Consider the following 17,371-nt stretch of genomic DNA (forward strand, 5'->3'; position numbering starts at 1 on the left):
TAAAAAAAAACAAACAAAAGGGAACCTCGAGCAAGAAGCCCAACAAATACCAGAAAAAGTCAAATAATAATAATTGCAACCCAACAATGAACATGGAATTTAAAATTAACAAAATTAGATTAGCACCTCGATCACCAAACAAGCTCGCCTTTTTTGCTTATATGGTTTTACCCATAACAAAGAGTATGCTTTGACATCCAAACCCCTCATTTTCTCTTGAAAACACATCACTTGCCATGTATGCGGTTGAACCCATTCTTTTCTACTGAAATCAGATCACAGAACCACGCCACATGTCTCGAGACCCTGAAACCGAGGAGTTCCCCAACTCCTTGCGAAAATTATGGTTTTATACTGAATCCTATGTATACAAAATATTAAAGTTATGATATGACTAAAATAGTAATGTATGCATCTTATAGTTTTATTTACTTCAAGGTTAATTGTTTGGTAAATTTGTGCTTAGCCATTAAATAGACTAAACTGATTAACAGATAGTCTCTAAATGGGTTAGTATATTTTTAAAATTTACCTATAAAAGACTAAATAAGCTATTAAGAAGTATCTATAAATTTACCTATAAGAGACTCAATAAGCTATTATGAAGTATCTTTAAAGCAAATCAAGCATACTCTACCTAGACCAATTCAGATGTAATTTCTTAATTAGATCATTAAAAGGCTATCAAATAACTCTTAAGTATTTTACTTGTAATTATCTAAACAGTAAAATATAAATAACTAAAAAGACCCAAATACCCTTAAGGACTACCCGCGGGTCAATCAGAAGTCCCGCATAAGGCACCCGCGAGACACATAAACCACCCGCATAATCAGTTGAGGAAGAAACACCTTCATAGCGCACGCAGAAGCATCACAGCACCCTCAAAGGTCATCCGCAAGAAGGAATATCCTTCCGCGTAAATAACCACGAGGTAAATGCCCCGGGACAGCTGTCAATAACCAATTATCTTCTAGAAGACTTGTCAAGATGCTTTCTTGAACAATACGTGATCTTTCGGCCAATCAACCAGTGACATCTGGCAAGGTCGTTATAACCGTGCACATGGCCAATATTATCCCGTTAACCAATGATAAAGTGACACGTGTCCAGGTTGTTATACATGCACATGCAACGTATAAGATGAACCTATCACATACGGACACATGTCCAGACGGTTATTCAGGCATCTTCTTAAAGGACAGCTGGCCCAATCACCTTCCTACACCCTTCGGCTATAAATACTCTCTCAACCACCATGAGGTATTCATTCACTCCCACAGTACTCTCTCAATTTACTTAAGTGCTTATCTCCTACAGAACAGTACTTATTCTCACGCCGGAGGGTGGTTACGGGAAGACCCCCCTCTTGTTTTTCCCGTAACGAGCTCACGGTGTCTGTTTTGCATGTGTTCGTCACTGGACTTTAGGCAATTGGGTTCATATTGTTTGGCAGTTAACCGTATCCTACCCTTTTGATTCATTGGATCTAGAACCCATTAATGGGGAGTAGATCCGTGTTTCTTCATTGGCACCATCCGTGTTTTTTGTTAGAACATCAATTTTTGTTTTCGAAGTTACGATATGAGCCAAATTCCTAAAGGGCCGACGGGGACCTTAGAGCAAACTCCACGTGTTACTAATCTAGAAACACGTGAAAGAGTAACGTCATTGTTCGCTCAGAATCTTACTCCTGATGAGCAAGATGATGTTGTGACACCCGGAGGTTTTACTTTGGGTGGTTCATCAACTCGAAAGCATTTTACCCCACTGGCAGACGCTGCTCCAGTGGGTACGAGAAATGTAGTAACACCAGCTGGTACCCCTCCCAATGATTTAGGAGGAGTCACAGCTCAGAGAGGTTCCAATTTGGGAGACCTTGGGCGAGTTATGAGAAATAATCGCCGGACTCACCTAGAATTGGACCTCGAGGAAAATTCAAGTGACTCAGCCCCGGCAAAAACTCATACAGCAAGCCATAGATCTGAAGAACTTTTGTCTCTAGATGAATGGTACCGTATCCAACAAGAGAGTCTAGCCGCTGAATATGGACGAAGGGTACGGATTGAACGATTTCATGCCCGTACCCTGAGCTATGACGACCCTCCTAGGAGATCTGTTTCTCCTCCGATAAGAGGAAGTCATATTCAGTACAGTCACCCAGAAGAACAATACCAGAAAGAAATTCAAAGGTTACGTCCTCGTTCCCGCGTAAATATAAGAGTACCGTCTTACGAAGAAGAACTAGACGGACACGACTCGACATATCATCCGGGAGGTAGTTATTACAGCGGGGACAACCGTTTTCTTCCATTTGGAGAGGCTAGTTACCCACGATCGGCTATTCTCCACGCAGAATATTATTGCAACGCGGAACACGATTTCTCCAAACCATATCGTCTGGAATCATTTGCAGAAAAATCAAAGTTTATTCTGGCCATCGCGACAGCTCTGTTCCCGATAAACTCAAAAATACCAACATCCGTTGGGACATATAACGGGATGACGGGCCCCAGTGATCACTTGCTGAGGTTCAAAGCGGTTGGAGGAGTCAGTGGTTGAAATCTTCCATATTGGTGTCATATGTTCGCATTGACATTTACTGGAGCTGCACGAGAATGGTTTGAAAAATTTCCTTGCGGACACATTAAGAGTTGGAAAGACTTCGTAGCAAAGTTTTCCCAACACTTTAGTCAACAAAAGAAACACACTCGTGACCCGTCCGAAATACTTGATGTAGTAAGGCGAAATAATGAATCCATTGAGGATTTCATTGCCCGTTTCAATAATGAGAGCCTTAATATTGGCGGGGTTAATGAAGACATGCTGAGGGGAGCATTCCGAAAGAATGTAAATAGTGACGCTCTGATTCGTACTCTAACCGGAAGAGATGGTATGCCCAAATCTTGGGACGAAATCATGACGTCAGCTAAGCTATTCGCAAGAACTGAGAAAACCTTGGGATCCGACAGTTAAAAACAAGTGCCAAGAGTCGAATTCCAAACCCCAAGACCAAATCGACAGGCCAAGGGGCCAATTTGGTCTAGACTGCAACCAAGTACAGAAGAACCAAAGCAATTTGATGCGAGATCATTGATTAGCAACAAGAACAAACGTAACTTTCCTGCACGTTCTTCCAATAACAGTTGGAATCAGTTGTCAAAATCTCCATCAGAAATCCTCACGACAGAGAATCTGACTTTCCGCAAGCCTCAACCATTACCAAGGAAATCATTCCTTGACAATAATAAACGTTGTACGTACCATGATGACATAGGGCACAACACAAACGAATGTGTGGCCTTAAGAAATGAAATAGAGGCAGCGGTAAAAAACGGGAAGTTAAACCATTTGGTCAAGAATGTATGACCAGGGGCTGGTAAACCTCCCGCAAAGGACAACTAGGGCCCAACCAAAAGGCAAATAAAAGATCTGAACGTTCATATGATTCACGGAGGCCAGCAGACCAGCGGGAAGAGGAAAAAATTTGAGGACGAAGAGTGGAAAAATGAGCCAGTCATTTTTCCTCGTATCAAAGGAGGACCATGTAACAAAAACCCTTTGATAATTATTGCCTTATTCAGACACTACCGGTCACAATATGTGTTCTTCGACACCGGTAGTACGTCCGACATTATGTATGAACAGTGCTTTGAACAGCTTGAAGAAGAGGATAAAGAACGATTACGACCTATTCACGCACCCGTTTCTGGGTTTGGTGGGGAAATAATGCACCTGCGGGGTGTCATTACTTTCCCGATCACACTTAGTGATGGAGTTCACTCAAGAACTGAAGAGGTTGAATTCTTAGTTTTACCGGCAACCTCTAAACATGATATTATCCTCGGACGAGAGGCAATTAGTGACTTCAATGCCCATCCGTCCACAGCTCATGGAGCAGTAGGGGTCCCGACCCGCACTGGCGTAGCAATAATCCATGTTAACCGACATTGCTACACAACTGAAAGTTCAAGGCCGAACAAAGTTTCCAAACAAAACCAGAGGACTGAACCGGAGAAATGGGTTCTCAACAAGAAATTTCCCGATCAAACCGTAGTAATTGGTCCGGCTATCTCCGAAATCGTCCGAACTTTTCTGAAACAATTATTGACAAAGAATATCGACATTTTCGCATGGCAACCCGCGGACATGACAGGTGTCCCGCGGAACATTTCAGAGCACAAGTTTAAGGTGAATCCGTTGATCACCCCAATTGTGCAAAAGAAGCGAAAAATGGGCCCCGAACAGACAAAAGCCATGAACGAGCAAGTGCAAGACCTTCTTCACGCCGGAATCATCCGAGAAATCAAGTACCAAACATAGGTGGCTAACCCGGTGATGGTCCCAAAAAGTAATGAAACATGGAGGATGTGTATAGATTACAAAGATCTAAACAAGGCATGCCCGAAAGATTGTTACCCACTTCTGGAAATTGACTTAAAGGTAGATGCTGTGGCCCCGTTCAATTTCAAGTGCTTCCCCGATGTCTACAAAGGGTATCACCAGATTCATATGGCGGCTGGTGATGAGGATAAGACAGCGTTCCGCACTGACCAGGGCACATTCTGCTACAGAATGATGCCTTTCGGGTTAAAAAAACGCGGGGGCCAAGTATCAAAGGCTGATGGATCAAGCCTTCAAAGGTCAGATAAGTCAAAACCTCGAAGTTTACATGGACGATTTAGTGATCAAAAGCATCGAAGAAGATCAAATGCTGAGGGACATAGAGAAAACTTTCGAAACACTGAGAAGTATCAACATGAAACTCAATCCAGCAAAGTGTTCCTTCGGGATGGAGTAAGGGAAGTTCCTTGGGGTAATCGTTACAGGCACGGGTTTCAAGGCTAATCTAGACAAGATACAAGCAGTAGCCCGCATGCCATCCCCCGCATCCCTCAAAGAAGTCCAAACACTTAACGGGAGATTGGTAGCATTAAATAGGTTTTTGGAAAACCACGCTGCTAAATCTTATCCGTTCATTTCAACTCTGAGAAATTGCCTCAAAAAGGCACAATTCAGATGGACTCCGGAAGCCGAGCAAGCGTTCCAAGAAGTCAAAAAGTGTTTAATGGAATTACCCACGTTAACTGCTCCACACGCAGGTGAACCATTAACACTATATTTGTCGGCGTCCGACATTGCTGTGGGGGCTGTCCTATTGACGGATAGGAAAAATGTCCAAACTCCAATTTATTACGTCAGTAGAACATTATCGGACCCGGAAACAAGATATTCGATGTTGGAAAAGCTGGTACTGGCACTGATCTATGCCGCCAGACGACTCCGCAGATATTTCCAGGGTCATCCCATAAATGTGTTAACCGGGTACAAACTCAAGAACGTGTTGAGTAAGCCTGAATTGTCCGGTCGGCTAGCAAAGTGGGCCATAGAATTGGGTGAACACTCAATCAAATATAAACCAACACCGGCAATCAAAGGACAAGTGCTGGCGGACTTTGTCACAGAAGTTACGCAACACAAAGAACAAGAGTGTTTGATTTAACAACAACCCCAAGAACCTCCGGAACAAGGACAAATTTGGTCATTGTTACGAACGGAGCCTTGAGCAGTGAAGGATGTGGTGCTGGCCTAAGGCTAGTCAATCCAGAGGGACATGAATTTACATACGCCATCAAATTGGACTTCAAAAGTACCAACAACGAGGCGGAGTATGAAGCCTTCTTGGCAGGCTTGCGGATAGCGAAAAAGCTTGGGGTGAGACACTTGGAAGCACGCGTGGATTCTATGCTAATTGCGGGACAAATAAATGGAACATATGAAGCCAAAAACGATGTTATGGCTTCTTATTTGTCACAAGCGAGGGTCTTGATTCGCCAATTTACCTCCTTCAACGTCATTCACATTAAAAGGAGTGAGAACAAATCGGCGGACGCTCTTAGCAAGTTAGCCTCAACAAATTTTGAGCATTTTGCCAAAGATATTCGTGTAGAAGTCTTAGACCATCCATCCGTTCCCCAGAATCAAGTCTTGGTAATTCAAACAGGCGTAGAATCATGGATGAAGCCAATTAAAGCTTACCTATCTTCCGGAGCGCTTCCAGCTGGGAAAGCTGAAGCTCGGAAATTCAAACACAAAGCTTTGAATTACCAGTTGACTGATGGTATCTTTTACCGAAGATCATTTCTTGGTCCGCTGTTACGTTGTGTGGACGCGGAAGACGCAAATTACCTCATCCGGGAAATTCATGAAGGTATTTGTGGACTTCATGCGGGTACAAGAATGACAGTTGCAAAAATCATGAATGCAGGGTATTACTGGCCTGGAATGCATTTAGACGCTGTGCAAGAAATCAGAAAGTGCGATTCTTGCCAGCGTCATGCCCCAAATACCTTGCGTCCAAAGAATGAACTGATTCCGGTGACATCTGCCTGGCCGTTCCAGAAGTGGGCTATCGACATTATGGGACCTTTCCCAGAAGCCCCGGGACGAGTCAAGTTCTTAATAGTGGCCATTGATTACTTCACCAAGTGGGTAGAAGCCAAACCAGTCGCCTCAATAATGGCATCAAGTGTTAAGAAATTCCTTTGGGAATTCATTATCTGCCGGTTTGGTCTCCCGCAACAGTTGGTAAATGACAATGGGACCCAATTTGCTGATAGCGGATTACAAGAATGGTTAAGAGAACTTCAGGTAACCCAAGTTTTCACATCTGTAGCTCACCCGCAAGCAAATGGTAAGTCGAAAGGACCAACAGAACTATCAAGGAAGGAATTAAGGCGAGGTTGGGTACTAAACGGACCGGTTGGGTTGACGAGTTACCCCATGTACTCTGGGTTATCCTTCTTACTCCCGACTTGCAGTCATCGAGTGGTGTTCATGTGTTGTAGCTATTAAGGTAGCTTGTTCATGAGGCCCTCGATGTACCAAGTCTCGTCTCGTCCTTCCAAGGGCTTCCTCTGATGCTTTGGTGACAATTTAGCAACTCTCTTATCGTATCTGACTAGAAGCTCTAAGCGTGATCCTTCTTCATTGCTTTCTACAGTTGGAGTCATGCTATTTTCGTATATCGCTCTGCCACATATTCTTCTAGTTCCCGCCTCTTTTGTAACAGTCATCTATCTTATCTCTAACGAAACACAAATGTTATCACTCTAGAAATTATTTAGCACATGATTCGTAAAGTAAGTAGTTAATGACATTAATCAAGTGTAATTAACTATTTGCTTTACTCCTCAGGTTCTACATACTTCCCTTTATGATTTCACTTGCGCTGGTTTCTACTCTTAAACAGTTAAGCAATCAAAATCAATTAATCCTATCCCTACCCTGCATCTATTATTCAATTAGCAAATAAGCTAACATTAACATACATTATTTACTATACGCTTTACCTTTACTGAGCTTGCTTGAGTGACACATGGCTATCTTGAACTGGCATCTTCTTTCTTTCTCCTTTTAAATCCCATTTTTTGTTCGAGTCTAATCATGTAGGATGCTTAAATCTCTCGAACTTTGCTCTGATACCAACTTGTAAGGCCCCGATCCCGGTAGCCCTACTTTAGCGTCGGATTTACTCATAAACACAGTTCTACAAAACAGAATTTATTAAAACTTTCGCGGAATATAAAATATTAATCATTCGTTACAAAACATTTAATATGTCATTTAAAACCATAACATAAAACATTATATTTAAAACATCATTTCTGCTATCTTCAGATGCTAGCTGTTCAATCCATGCCATGTGTCCTCTTCATGCTCTCTCAATAAACATGTATACCTGTGTGCATACTAAAAGTCAGCTATGCTGAGTGAGTTCTAGTTAATCAAGCAACTTATCATACAACCACTACATGCAATTATATATGTATCCGACGACACATAGCCCACTATCTAACCTACTCACCTTACCACTTAGCCTCTTATTTACCCCTACAGCTTAGCCACTTTAATAACGAATAACGTTATGCCACTTTGCCACTTTAATAACTTACAACGTTATGCCACTTTGCCACTTTAATAACGAAGTCACGTATAGGCTTACCCTACCACGTACCATCGTCATGCCACTAACACTCTTACTAGACCCTTGCCACTTCTAACACATTCTACCTCTACTTGTCTACATCACACTTCGTATCAGTTCATCAGTTACATAATAAGCAAGTCACATCATAGCATTCATACACACTAACAACCACTTGGCAATCACTATCCTTGGCGATACGTGCAATATCCGAAGATCGTTCACGTACCGACAAGCATTATATAATAGCTACCTCGTATAACATCTATAGCATACACTTACCACTTTAGGTAAGTGTATTCACACTTCACATCGAGTATGCACACAGCCCCGAAAACATAACAAGGAAATGGGGCTAGAAACTCACCTGAAAGCGATTACTTCTTCTGTTAATGGTTATTCCTTCTTGAGCTGTGCGCGTCTAACTGCTTAATAGTTGAGATGTTAAACACTACTCTAGCCATTATCATTGCTACTTAATTAATCTTACACGTCTAAGCCGGTTTTACTTAATTGAATCATTACCGGTTAGTTAATCGTTACTTGCTAACCTTTATAGGTATCTTTCATCAATTATCAAAGTCCAAGGGCTAATTTTCAATTATCTTAATCTTTCTAAGTCTAGGGACTAGTCCGTCAGTTCTCTAACCTTCTAGTTCGTTACTTAATCCTTAACGAAATGGGATTCATTCGTTACTCCAGTCTCATGACGAATTGCTAGTTCGTTACTTCATAACGAATCGACCTTCATAACGAACTGAATCCTATAACGAATTGAACCTTTCTAACGAACTGGACCCTTAACGAACTCAACCTAAACTGAACTGGGGGTTAATTCGTCAGTTCTCCCTTAACGAACTACTTAACGAATTGGGTTTAATTGGTTATCAATTTCCTTAACGAATCAGAGCTAGTTCGTCAAACCTCCGTTAACGAATTACCTTTAATTCGTTAATTCCACATAGCGAATTAGGGTTAGGTCATATTATCAAAAAATTCTTTGACATCATCGTACCCACAACTCCGGCGCCGCCTTTCTGGCGCCGCCATCACCGGAATAACGGGATCTCGCCGGAAAAGCGAGATCTCGCTTATTTCACCACCATTTTCACCGTTTTTCGTCCCGTTCGATCCATATCTAAGCTAGGGTGATACCTAAACTCATCTTAGGTTCGGTTTATACCCGAACCCACCCGGATCTCTTGACTTTGATGGTTTAACGGTGTCGGCTCGTCGTTTCGTGACTAATCTAACGGATTTGAGTAAAAATGACATAATACTATCATCACCTCGGGTCGGAAATCGGTTCTCCTTCTTCTTCTTCTTCTTGGTTTCGGCTTAGAGAGAGAAAGTAGGATTAGAGAGAGAAAGTAGGATGAGAGAGAGCTAAGTGTGTGTTTTGGTGGTGTATGGAATATGAGAAAATGAAGGATTAAATGGTGATTTAAGGTTTATATAATTATGGATCATGGGCTTAGGCCCATGGTCCTTCCATCTTTCCTTTATAACCTAAGTCCATAACCCATATCCATTACCCAACACTAGCCCGACCCATACTAGCTTCTGCTTATTTAATTTTTTTCCCGCTAACCCGAGTAATCTTCCTCACTGACAATAAATAATATAACTAATATTGTTTTAGAAATTTCAGGATGTTACAAGTCTTCCCCACTTAAAGAGGTTTCGTCCCCGAAACCTAACTTATTCCTTGTATAAGGAACACTTCTTATTCCTTGTCTTCCCAAAGACAAGATATTTCACAAAAGAAATTATCAACATAAAGTTTCTTTTCATTCAAAATAGTGATCACAAAAAACATGAAAAGAAATTAAAAGCCAAAATTTTAAACACCTACACCTACCCTATGGGTTAGGAGGCGTTATATCTTCCGGATCAGTATGAGCCACATCTTCCGCCTTGTCATCATCGGACTCATCATCATCAGATTCGTCATCAATATATACCCGCAATTGATTCACACCATCTTCAGATGAAGCAAATTCCAGAAGCATATTTTGTAGCGGGAAGACAAGGTCATCATACTCTTGAACCCGCATATCCAACTCCTGCTTTGCGTCGTGGCTATAGAGCGGGTGACTCTCAATAGGTTGTCCGGATTGGGCAAACGCCAATCCTTCGTCAAAACCTTTCACACGGCCAACGCCTTCTGAAGCAGTAGTCAGGTTCACGAAGCAATCGGTAAGCTCCGTGCTCCTCTTGATATGACGAATGACCTGATAACAAAAGGCGTAAAGTACATGTTAGCACGAAACCCAAAATGCATAGACAAAGCAGCATACGAAGAAAATCTTACCGAGTCAACGCCACGGTTGAGGAAGTATTGCCTCTCCCGTTCGGCACGTTCCGCCCTATCACGGAGCCCCTATAACTCGGCGGAGGCTTGGTTGTTTGTCTCAGTGTGAGACGGCAAAAGGGAGTCGTATGCAGATTGCATTTCAACAATAGTTTTATCCTTAACCTCGGACTGCTCCCCTTGCAATCTCAACGCTTCCTCGAGCTCTTGAATCCGGGCGTCCTGACGAGACACCTCGTCCTGTGCCCTCGCCAACTCGTCCTTTTTCTTTTGAGTTTCAGCTCGAGAAGCTGCAAGAGTGGCGTTAGACCTTTCACAGGCCTCTTTCCAACTCTTAGCAGCTTCAACACTCCGGTCTTGTTCCAACTTAAGAGCAGCTTTGGCATCGACTTGTTTCCATTTTGCCGCTACCGCTGCCTTCCGCTGTTCCTCAGCTTCTCTCTCCGCAATCTTCACAGCCTCGGAAGCTGCACCCAGTTTCCCACCCATAGTTCGCCACTCCCGCAAGATTTCCTGACTACAAGCTAAGCTATTAGTCAAAGTAACAGCTAGATCAGTATGAAGTTCTTGGCGGGAGCGAGTTTGCTGATACGCTATTTCAGCAGGTGGTATACAATGTTCAACAAAACTCATACAGGTTTTGGGGTTAGAAACCCGCGACCCATTGACAATGTCCCAAGACGGGACAAACAAATCATAGTCTCCTCCCAAATGAACATTCTCGAAGTACTGGGAGCTAGAAGTCCCAAGACGAACAGGAGTAGAAGAAGATTGTTGAGGGCCACCCCGTGATGAACCTCCCCCAATATCATGGACAGATGGTCCAAAGAAAAATTCACCTCCCCCGCCCGACATAAAGGGCGAAGAAGTAGAGTAAAATGGCTGGGCAGGTTGCGTAAGGGGTTCATCAACCCTGAAGCCTTCTGTAGTGACTTCAGGGTTATCTTGTTGAGAACCAGTGTCGTCCCCGCCTTCAAAAAGGTAATCCAACTGCCCAACAGTCGTCGGTTGAACGCTAGACCCCTCCACAGCCGTTACAACAGGAGGGGTAACAGGCTTCTCTGCCTCTTTATCCGGAGGAGACGAAGGTTGCTTTTCAACATTTGGTTTCGGCATTGATAGCCTACCAAATGTGTGACACTTAACAATGGACGGATCTGCACAGCACAATCAAAGTCAGATCCCATTGTCTTATACAACAAAAAGCTAACATATACGAACGTACTGGTCACTGCCTCCAGTCGTTCTGAAAGGCTGGGAGGTAGTGGTTTCCGCGGACGATGGGTCCGGCGTTTCTTCGTTTTCGGTTCTTTCCCAGCATCCGAAGCACTAGTACCCGCATCACTCGCATGCGATGCTTGGAAAGGCCTCTTTCGTTAAAGCTCTGCTAGTAAAGGATAGACAGATGAAACCTCAGAAGCATCATCTGAGCTTTCCTCTTCGAGGATGACAGAGTCATCACTAAGAATGACGATCGTCCCGTCGGAGGTCAGCACATTAAGAGGAGGTGGGTTTAAGATGTACGCACCTGTTTCAAAGATAGTATCCGAGACAACTGGCTCGGCCCGCACATTCACAGGAAAGAGGAAATATTTGGCATTCCTTTCCATGACAGACACTTTCTTAACATCGCGGATAATTTTCCCAACACACCCTTTGTCATCATACAAGGCGTTAAGCATAGATCCAAAATCTGAAAAACAAACGCAGAAATTAAAATAACAGAAACTTTGGAAGACCACCCAAAGAAAATCAATAAAACTTACGGCCGTTCGGCTCAACGAAAACAGGCTCCATATCAGGAGCAGACCACAAGCGACTCATGCCCGCCCACATGAGAGCTTCTTCAGGAAGTGCTCGCATCGGTGTAGGCGGAGTAGTAAGTTTACGAAACCAATCACGCTTCTCATAAGCAGCCGGCGTGATGTCAATAAGAGCGTCGTTCGGAGATCGACGAACCATGGCCTCCGGTATCACATCCTCGGAGATCCAAAAGAACTTCCTCTTCCAGTCCTTGGAAATTTCTTCAATAACGTTACCGATAGTCCTATCAGGCAAGCTATGACAAGTAAACCACCCTTTCCGGTTAGCCATCTTATAGAAGACAGCGAATCGATCTAACCGAGGTACCATGTCATGCGCCATACACATGAACTCGAAGTGACGTACCCGCATAACGGCACGAGGATGGAGTTGAGATAAGTGAATCCCAAACGCCTTGATCACTCGTTGAAAAAACTTCGTGATGGGAAGACGGAAATTCCCGTGAACAAAATAGTTGGCATATAAGGCCATTTTTCCTGGAGGTCGAAATCTGGCTATAGAACCAGTAGAAGGGAATACCGGTTCCCACTCTGGTGGAATACCATAAGTCATAATAAGCTTCTGGTATCCCCCTTGGTCCCAGCAGACCTCTATTTCGTCAACTTCGGATTGTACAGATGCCATTACAAGAAAACTAGTTACAGTATTGAAGTAAATCAAAGGAAAAATCAAAAGGTTCAAAGAAAGAAAGGAAGTTAATATTCAGAAAGCAAAGACGATAAAACTTCTAAAAGAAGTTAACTCCATCTATTTATACCCACCGCAATTAATGCGATGGGATACAAACAGTAGAGAGAGAAAAAGCAATCCAGTAAATGATCGCCACGTCACGCGGGAAATTCGAAAAAGTGAAAAAGATGCACAGTCGGGTACAGTTACAGCCGTCATAAACGTCCAGTTACTTGCACATGCGCCTGCGAGTGGTCAACTTGTCATTTTTCATGATTATCCACAACAACAAAAGATATTTCTCACCAATTTGTAAGGTTAAAAACCCCCAAATCCACATTAAGTCCAGAATTTCACCCGCATAAAATACTTCACACGGAAGAAACACTGGACTGGGGGGACTTATAGAGGTAGGGTACCAAAAAGACCCAAATACCCTTAAGAACTACACGCGGGTCAATCAGAAGTCTCTCATAAGGCACCCGCGGGACACATAAACCACCCGCGTAATCAGTTGAGGAAGAAACACCTTTATAGCGCATGCGGAAGCATCACAGCACCCTCAAAGGTCATCCGCAAGAAGGAATATCCTTCCGCGTAAATAACGACGAGGTAAATGCCCCGGGACAGATATCAATAACCAATTATCTTCTAGAAGACTTGCCAAGATGCTTCCTTGAACAATACGTGATCTTTCGGCCAATCAACCAGTGACATCTGGCAAGGTCGTTATAACCGTGCACATGGCTAATATTCTCCCGTTAACCAATGATAAAGTGACACGTGTCCAGGTTGTTATAAATGCACATGCAACGTATAAGATGAACCTATCACATACGGACACGTGTCCAGACAGTTATTTAGGCATCTTCTTAAAGGACAGCTGGCCCAATCACCTTCCTACAACCTTCGGCTATAAATACTCTCTCAACCACCATGAGGTATTCATTCACTCCCACGGTACTCTCTCAATTTACTTAAGTGCTTATCTCCTACAAAACAATACTTATTCTCACGCCGGAGGGTGGTTACGGGAAGACCCCCCCCCCCCTCTTGTTCTTCCCGTAACGAGCTCACGGTGTCTGTTTTGCAGGTGTTCGTCATTGGACTTTAGGCAATTGGGTTCATATCGTTTGGCAGTTAACCGTATCCTACCCTGTTGATTCATTGGATCTAGAACCCATTAGTGGGGAGTAGATCCGTGTGAGGGTTCAAGTCCCATATTATTTAAAAATGTAAATAACAGCGTGATATATATACCCAAGAGTAATATACATTTTCCAAATACTTTAAAAAACTAGGATGGATATAGTGAAGGATTAATCTTGAATTAATAATATAGTTAAGGGTTTTATTTTGTTAAGTTATAATTTAGTTATTTGAATTTTAGTAGGTTTAAGAAAGGTATGTCTTGGAGAGCAAGTTTGTAAGACCCCGTTACCGGTAGCCCTACTTTCGTGTTGGATTTACTCATAAACGCAGTTCTAATATCAGAGTTAATGAAAACATTCGCGGAATATAAAAGCTTTCATAAAACATTTCATAACAAAACACATCTTGTCTTAAAACAACATCTTGTCTTTCAAAATAAACAAAACGATAAACTTAAACGTCTTGAGTCTTCCGATGCCAGCCTCTTATTCAGTGCCACGTGTCTCCTCAAGCGAGCTGCCTCATCCTACTCACCTGCGTGCATACTAAAAGTCAGCTACGCTGAGTGAGTTCTAGTTAATCATACATTATACAATACACACAAACTTATATTCTTTCATTCATACTTTCATACTTTCTTTTGTATTAACTTGCTTTCATATCTTACGTTATAAAGAGCATTACGCCCTACATTCCTCGAGTATTATTAGGGCTCGGTACCCTCCTTCCTCGAGTATTATTAGGGCTTGGTACCCTCCTTTCTCGAGTATTATTAGGGCTCGGTACCCTCTTTGCTCGAGTATTATTAGGGCTCGGTACCCTCTTTCCTCGAATATTAGTAGGGTTCGGTTCCCTAGTTCTCGAATATTAGTAGGGTTCGATTCCCTCTTCGTTACCATACAACCATACACCATACCTCGAGTATTATTAGGGCCCGGTACCCTCTTCGTAACCATACAACCACACAACCATCCTTTCATTCATTTATTAACTTTATCACATTCATACACATAAGCATACATATCATACTTACCTTATACATAGCGTTACAACCTGACAGTACGTGCAATATCCGAAGATCGTTCATGTACCATCAAGCCATCATTCATACATATCACATCATTCACATAAGGCATTCACTTATCTCTTAGGATAAGCGTATTAACAAACATATTGAGTATGCACACAGCCCCGAAAACATAACACATAAATGGGGCTAGAAACTCACCTGAATCCTGTTACGCTCTCCGTTAATCGTTATTCCCTTCTTGAGCTGTGCACGGCTAACTGTATAATATTTACACGTATCAATTAACTACTACTACTCACATTGTATTTCTATCTTTATATCACCCACAACGAACGGGGGTCCGGGGGCAGCGCCCCTGGCAGCGGGGTCTAGGGGCGGCAGCCCCTAGCAGGGTCCAAGGGGCAGAGCCCCTGGCTGGGGTCGAGCTGCCAGGTCAGCTTGGAACAATTTTATTTTCATTAACTGTCTTAACACATTTTTCATTAGGTTTTTAATTTATTTTCTCATTTGCTAACTCCAGTGAACTTATCATTAAGCGAACTTAACAATAAGCGAACTTAACATTAAGCGAACTTAAGCATAGGCGAAGTTAGTGATCGGCGAAGTTAACCCTAGGCGAACATATGCCAGGCGAAGTTATCATGGGCGAACTTATCACCAGGCGAAGTTATCAGTTAGGCGAACTTGGCCTTAGGCGAAGTTATCAGTTAGGCGAACTTGGCCTCAGGCGAAGTTATCAGCTAGGCGAACTTGCTTGCAAGCGAACTTGCTTGCAGGCGAAGTTCGCTTGTAGGCGAAGTTGTCAGCAGCCGCCGCTGTTCATCTTTAATCCCCAAAATCCTTATCGTTTTACCGAGAAATCCATGGGTATGGTATTTGACTAACCCGTGATCATTCCTATGGTCGTTTTTGGATAAGGTTTGACCCGAAAACACGTAAAGTTTGGACCTTTAGGCTTAAAACGTTCAATAAGGTTTTCTTTAATGGGCCGCTCATAATCGCAGATTCGTTAGGTTCATTTTAACATCAAGTTTGCCACTTTAATACTAGTTTAGGCTCGATCTACTATGGGTTTAAGTCTCAAGACTAACCGTTCATGAAAACGTAAACTTTAACATGGAGAATATACCTTTAACGCGTTTGAAGGTTACGGTATAGCTTGGTTACGAAAGTTAGGCCTCGAATCTATCTTGTATCACGAGAATATATCCAGAATCGACGCTTGTGTGGCTCGGATCTCACCTTCACTCTCGGCCGAAGGTTTATGGTGTAGGGGTGTGTGTGTGTGTTTTTGAATGTGTAGGGATTTGGATGGAAGAATGAAGATTTAGGGTTTAAGGATGGTTTAAGGGAGTATTTATACTCCTTAAAGCCCATGAACCTAAGGCCCATTACCCTTAATCTATCTCAATTGAATCCAAGTCCATGATCATTTCTTGTTTAATATTAGCTAATATTATTAAATGCCCGACCATTCAACGAAATCTTTCTTTATTTAATATTATAAAATTTAGGATGTTACAAAGTTTAGTAAGTCTATAAATAGGGTCTAGATTATTGGTTTTATTTGTGATAGTTGGGTGAGAGTTAAGAGAGAGTTGAGAGAGGGTTAAGAGAGAGTCAAGGAGTCTCATATCCATGTATGTTTGATAAGTTCGTGAAGTTCGTTTGATTATATGAAAAGAGTCGCGGGTTGTTACCCCAATATCTCGTGTTCGTTTGTTTGATAAGTTCGTTTGATATGATTGTTTGATTTGTCTGGGCCAACAATTGGTATCAGAGCTTAGGCTCGTTCGAAGAAGAAGAGTTTGATTCTGCTTTCATATTCGATCGGTTGTGTTTTTTATGGTGGTTGTTGACAAGAGGAAAAGAAAGTTGTGTGAATTATTATATAACACAACTTTGTGTTTGGGAATATCACAACCGAACGTGTTGGATATATTTTTTTTTTCTTGTGTACGTGAGAAAGCAAAGTCAAAGGATTTCAAGCTTCTAGTTTTAATCTTTAATATTACATCCACCAACATATTATATTAGTTATTTTTGGTGCTGTGATAATTAGCTACAACAATTAGAATATTATTATATATCGATCAGTTAGGTCAAAAAGCAATTTTATTGCTTTGTTATTTTTACCCCTTCTTGATCGGAAAAAATCAAAGAGTAATTCGATTATCAAGTCATGTCTGGTGATAAAGAAGCAGGAAGTTCAGGGAAAATAAAAGAATCAATAGGTGGTTTTGTTTTGCAAGCACCAAAGTTAACTTCGACCAATTACGCATCATGGTCGGTTATGGTGAAAATTATTTTGGGTGCGAATGGTTTGCATGATGCGATTGATAAGGAAAAGGGGGCAGGAGTTGAAGAAAGAAAGAAGTTTATGGCCTTGGGTGTT

At 42.2% G+C, this 17,371-nt stretch overlaps 1 protein-coding gene across 1 annotated transcript; it reads left to right on the forward strand.

The window, feature by feature from the left end:
* The first annotated feature begins 3,444 nt into the window (after positions 1–3,444).
* On the forward strand, positions 3,445–4,323 carry LOC143557866 (uncharacterized). Its single transcript, XM_077046838.1, has one exon. The coding sequence runs from the start codon at positions 3,445–3,447 to the stop codon at positions 4,321–4,323; it is 879 nt and encodes a 292-aa protein (XP_076902953.1).
* The last annotated feature ends 13,048 nt before the right edge of the window (positions 4,324–17,371 follow it).

This window comes from Bidens hawaiensis, unplaced genomic scaffold (assembly GCF_021521415.1).
Source record: "Bidens hawaiensis isolate Kalapana, Puna unplaced genomic scaffold, B.hawaiensis_p1.1 tig00001087_1, whole genome shotgun sequence".
Lineage (NCBI taxonomy): Eukaryota > Viridiplantae > Streptophyta > Magnoliopsida > Asterales > Asteraceae > Bidens > Bidens hawaiensis.

What these genes read in the sequence shown, in the direction of transcription:
- LOC143557866 (XM_077046838.1), top strand. Translation starts at nt 3,445, where the DNA reads ATGATTCACGGAGGCCAGCAGACCAGCGGGAAGAGGAAAAAATTTGAG.